Here is a 5,794-nt window from a genome sequence, read left to right on the forward strand (position 1 = left end):
GCAGTACACGATGGATGTGCAGTCTTCCGCTCGTCCGTCTGCTAGCCGTCCACGGCCCTCTTCCTCTCGTCCGTCTTCAAGTCGAGCACGTGCTTCTTCTAGCCGAGCACAAGTTGAGGAGATTGAAGAAAAAGAGGAGTCAGACAACGAGGCCGCGGATCCGGACTTCATTGAGTTTGGGGCTTCGCAGATGGAAGATGCTCCGCAGCCAAGTCAACCCACTCAGGCGACGGAAGAAACACGTCGAGCTAGCTCAAGGAACATCCGACGTCCTGGCTGGCAGAATACTCCAGAGGGCTACGTCACTAAGGGCAAGATGGCTGCGAAGAGAGGAAGGAAATGAAGTATGAACTGGTGTCATGTCATGCTAGTATGAACTTGTCTTATGAAGTTTTATGTAGTTTCAAGTTTGAAGTATGAACTTGGGTTATGGAGTTGTACATAGTTTGAAGTATGAACTTGTCTTATGGAGTTTTATGTAGTTTCAAGTTTGAAGTATGAATTTGGCTTAAGTACTTTGAAGTATGAACTGTGAACTAGTGAATTTGTCTTATGGAGTTTTATGATGTTTCAAGTTTTATGAACTAGTGAACTTGTCATGTCATGCTACTTATACTTTTGATATGCGGATGGTTGAATGCTATGGTATGGGAAGTGCTAGTTGGAATCAAAATCTGTACTCGAACAAACTAGCAAGTTGGAACATCTACTAACTTCATATTGTGTGTAAGTTGAAAACGTTTTGACAGTTTCTGGTCTAAAGAAACGCCGAGGCATCTGGCGTTTCTGAGGTGGCTGCAACGCCAAGAAGGCTGGCGTTTCTGCGGTGGGCTGCAACGCCACGGTAGACTGGCGTTATGGTGGTGCCAGGAAACGCCTTGTTAGACTGGCGTTTCGTAGTGGGGCAGAAACGCCATGGCTTATGGCGTTTCAAAAAGGGTTAGATCGTGAAATCTTTTTAAACCAGGTTTATTTTGTGCATAATTTTATCAAAAAGGTTAAAACAGTGAAAAAATCCGCCAAACATAACCTGACGAAAGGGCACATACAAAAAATAACCTGACGAAACGGCACGTGCGACTTAACTGAATTTTTCGACACTTGCAGGGACAAGATTCAGAGATGTTGGCACAGCATCATCGCAGTTATTTTCGTTTACAAGGCGCACGGGGAATATGCTACCTACGCAGCAGATCTATTGGTCTCCACTCGCATCAATATGGTGGTGAAATGAGGCACCCCCTCCCTTGAAGATTGATAGCTTTCTCATATTAGAATATAACGTCACTAGATATTCAGCAACATCACATGCAGAATCGCATATCTAGGATGATTAGGAGGAGCACTGCCGCACTGGCACCGCCAATGCCACGCTCGGTTCATTCTTCGGCGGCATGAAAGAAACGGAAGAGATCAGGAAGGCGGCAAGGGTGTCCGTCTCCCTCGCCATCCTGCAGAATTCCCGTCTTCCGGTAGTATTCGATGCTATCCAGGAGTGTCTCCTCCAATTCCCTTGGCTTCCAGCCCAGATTCTTCAGTTTTGCAGACGAGATTGGGGTGATAGGATAATTATGATCCACCTCAGCCTTGCTGCAGAAAGCAAAGAGAGCTGTTCAAACCATGTAAACAAGTATGGCCGTTCAGCCAAAAAAAATACGCCATTTGATAAGAGAAGATACCCACCAGTTAACGTAATTGTAGTCAGGGTATGTCTTCTTCAGCAAGTCCAGAATCGCTTTTGTGGTAATGTAATTTGGTGCGCTGATATATCTCCCAGATGATTCTGGTTTCTCATATACTAGAAGCAAAGCATCAGCCACATCACGGACATCGACTATGTGCCACAGCATGCCGTTCATCGCATTAGGACCTCCTGCCGTGATATTGACAGAATTTCAGCAACCACAACGAAATTGTCAAAATTGTTTCAAATGACTGCATAGGAAACTGTGCTACGAGAATAGAATCCTTCAAAATTCTTCCAACACTCCGATTCGGAGGGCTTGGCAAATGGTTAATGAATTTTGCACCCTCATCAGATAAGTAATACAGCTACCAACAATAAAGTAATATGGCTACAAATAACAAGAAGAAATGGACAAGAACAGGAAATTACAAGGCGACCTTTTAGAACATAGACGAGAAGCTCGCTGCTGGTGTTGACAACAGGCTGTAGTTGTGGGCCAAAAACAATACAAGGGCATACTGTAACAACATTGAGCCCATTCTTTTCTGCATATCCCAAAGCCGTCTCTTCAGCGACAGTTTTAGCAAGACAGTACCAGAGCTGCCAACACAAATTGTTAAAGGTTGAAATTAGTCCTCGCACGGACCAACAGTTTGTAGTTTTACCAACATAGGATAATGAAATGAACATGTCATGGACCAGCCAAGAAAATTGACATACCAATTTTTTTTATGCAAAGAAACCATAATATACTCTTGCGCAAAAGGCCACTTATATCACAATGTACATTACAATTGATTCTTATCGGTTCTAACTTAAAACATTACTAACCTCATGTTGTGCGCACACTTTTTTGTCCGACCAGCAACTCTCATCCTTGGGTTTACCCTGAGGCCAGCTGGGGTTGAAATGAACAGAAGAAGTGGATGACACCACCACAACTTTCTGAACCTTCATAGATGAACAAACTTCAAGGATATTTACGGTGCCCTTCACGGCAGGCACCATCACTTCTGACTGCACAGTTAAATTCAGCACAAGATTTAGAAACAGACCGTAAGGATTGTACAGTCCCAATACCAACTTGTAATCGTCTCAAGAGCCGTAACTCCTAGGAGTCTATTACTCTGGAAAATGAGCACACTTCTTAGAACAATCACTGGTATAGATGATAATTGATCTTTGCATCGACAACTAAAAGCAGAATAGAAAGCCAAAATTCAGTTGAACAATTCCGTAATGCTGCACCGTGAAGTGGTAATGACATGGACAGATGTGTACTAGCCTCAGGATCGAGGATCTTATCCGCAGGGACGGGGGAGGCGACATGGAAGACGCCCTCGCACCCCTCGACGGCGGCGGCCAGCGCGGCGCTGTCGAGCACGTCGGCCTTGAACAGACGCAGGTTCTCCGCCGCCCCGTCCAGCTGCATCAGATGCGCGTTCTTGGAATCACCTGAACCAAACATTCAGACATCAACCGGCGAGGTGGGAGCAGGACGGAGAAGAGGGGCGCCGAAGCCGGAGAATCAGACCAGACGCGGCGTACATACATGGGTCGCGGACGGTGGCGTGGACGGCGTAGCCCCGGGAGAGGAGCAGCTTGACGAGCCACGAGGCGATGTACCCGCCGCCGCCGGTCACGCACACGCGCCGCGGCGGTGCCATCCTCCTCGTCCTTCCACCTACGGGATGTCTTGCTCCTTGCTGCCGCGTCGTTGGCTCTGTTTGTCTCTGTCACAGCTTTGGCTTTGCCGACTTGGCACTTCGTGCACCCACTTGCCGGCCGGTGGTCTCCACGGCGCAAATCGACATCAAAAAAGATTATGCCGAGACCTAAAAAAGACCACTCGCGACCAGGGTAGAGACGACCAACGGGCAGATCGCAGATTGGGTCGGGTGCCGTCCGCCTTGGAATCATCGCACCGTGCCTTCGTCGCCGGCTGATTGGTACCAATGCGTTTCGGGTTGTACTCCAAATCTGGCCATGCACTACGCACCTTCTAGTCCTTGTGCACGCACATTGTATGTTGTCTTATTATTATTATCGCGTTCTACTACTTTAGAATATAATAAGATATAATCAGCAGGTTATAAGGATTAAAGTATTATAATTTTATGTAGTTGGGTCAGAAAAAAGAGGAGATAGAAGGGAAGCGGGCTCCACATTAACAGCCGGCTTTAGCACGGTCTTCAAAAAATATTGTGAGGATGTAAAATGAGTCATGTACGAATAAAGTAGTACTTCTTAGCAACTTATTACTATACGTGTTAAGTATTAGGTTGACTATATATGACATAAGAACTCTTTATAGCGAGCAGTTGGCTATACTTTTTAGCCAACATATACACTGTTATGTTAGATGTATCCAAATGATAACACCCACGCGTGTGGCAGGTTTACATTTCACCCACACGTTCTATTCACGTTGATTCTGTTTTACACGAATCTTAAAGGAACCAATTAGAATTTCAGTGTCATGTAGACATCATTGTGTGTGTGGGCTCTGGAAAGTTCGCCCACACGACCCACAATGCGCGGTAGCCAGCTGCACCGTGTAGGTGAAGCAGTTTCTAACCACACACTCTCCACCCTAGGCCATGTGCGTGTGGGTGAACTGTTGTTCGCCCATACGACGCTCGTACGTTGCTAGATGACAACTACAGTTGCACGTTTGTGAAAACTACGTAAACACACATAGCAACTATGATTTTTTACTATATAGCAACTGCAATTGTGTGTTCGTGGTAACTAGGTAAACACACATGGCAACTACGGTCAACCACGTGGCAATTATGGTGTGACCACACGCGCCAACTAGATAGACATACATGACAACTATCCCCGGGTAACTAAAGTATCATCTCGTGGGTAACTATAGTTAACCAAAAGAGAAAGTTTCCATGCTTTCATAATTATATTTGCCATCCGGGGTAAATAGAGTTGCTATCCTCGGGGGTAACTAAAGTGTCATCCTGCGGGTAACTAATGTAGCTGCGCTAGGACGTGTAGGCAGATTTTCTTGATGCCACGCGTGGATGGGGATGAGTAATACTTGTTGGATGTGTGGCACGAAGTAGGTGTGCCCATACGGATGAACAATTCTAGTGTTCACCACACGATGTGTGGATGGATGTCTAATATGTCATATGTGTGTTGAATATCGGGACCCTCTATGTAAGGAAATACTACCTTCGTAAAGTAATACTCCTATTATGGGACAGAGGAAGTACTTTACAGAGGGACGTGAAGTTTCTCAGCCCGAGCTCAAATGAGCTCGGGTGAACAGTAAAATCAAAACTAATTTAAAAAATGTTTGAAATATCCCAAAAAAATTGTGATAAACGTTGACAAAAGTTCTAATATCCTACAAAATTTCAATAGCAAGTCACATTTGTATGAGGGGTGTCACAAAAAAAATCATATTTTTTTACACTTATTTTATTTTTTTAGATTTTACTGTTCAGAGCTCGGGTTGAGAAGCACACATTCCTTTAGAGAGGCAGTACTATTTTATAACCTATATGATTCATCTTTCACTCCCACAAAGCTTTTTATAGCCCGTGCTATAAATCTACAACTCGTTTTTTTCTCTCTCTTCTTTCATGTCTCTCGAGTCGGGAAAAACATACTATCTCCATGTGGGTTTATTGATCCCCTTTGTATTTTGTGACAAAGTTTGACAATAGATTTAACTAAAGGATACAAGTTATGTGTCATAAAACTTGTATTGTTGGATTCATATTCGAAAGATGTTTTTAATGTAATTTTATTATGATATATAACAATCTTGAGCTCAATGACATATTGCATGTACCCAATGCCTCCAAAACCTTGTTATCTATTCATCGCATTGCCCTTGATAACAATGTCTTTCTAGAATTTCACCCTTTCTTCTTTTTGATCAAGGATCGGGTCACGAAGAAAATTCTTCATATAGGTGTCTGCGTGCAAGGCCTCTATGCATTGCTTCCCGAGTATTGTTAGTACAATAAAAAAGTCTATGGGGACATCAAGCTTTCTGCTGAAAGGTGGCACAATCGCTTAGGTCATCCTTCGTTTTTTATTGTTCATAAATTCTTAGTAAAAATAATCTCCCGGTTGTTG

General features: G+C 44.0%; 1 protein-coding gene across 1 annotated transcript; it reads right to left on the bottom strand.

The window, feature by feature from the left end:
• Nucleotides 1-1,247: 1,247 nt before the first annotated feature.
• Nucleotides 1,248-3,507, bottom strand: LOC123399469 (phenylacetaldehyde reductase-like). The gene is made up of 6 exons (XM_045093881.1): nucleotides 3,240-3,507; nucleotides 2,973-3,142; nucleotides 2,519-2,704; nucleotides 2,125-2,287; nucleotides 1,684-1,873; nucleotides 1,248-1,590 (listed from the first exon to the last, which is right to left on the bottom strand). The coding sequence occupies exons 1-6, from the start codon at nucleotides 3,352-3,354 to the stop codon at nucleotides 1,380-1,382; spliced, it is 1,035 nt and encodes a 344-aa protein (XP_044949816.1). The 5' UTR covers nucleotides 3,355-3,507; the 3' UTR covers nucleotides 1,248-1,379.
• Between the last annotated feature and the right edge of the window lie 2,287 nt (nucleotides 3,508-5,794).

The sequence above is a fragment of the Hordeum vulgare genome, chromosome 5H (assembly GCF_904849725.1).
Source record: "Hordeum vulgare subsp. vulgare chromosome 5H, MorexV3_pseudomolecules_assembly, whole genome shotgun sequence".
NCBI classification, from domain to species: Eukaryota; Viridiplantae; Streptophyta; class Magnoliopsida; order Poales; family Poaceae; genus Hordeum; species Hordeum vulgare.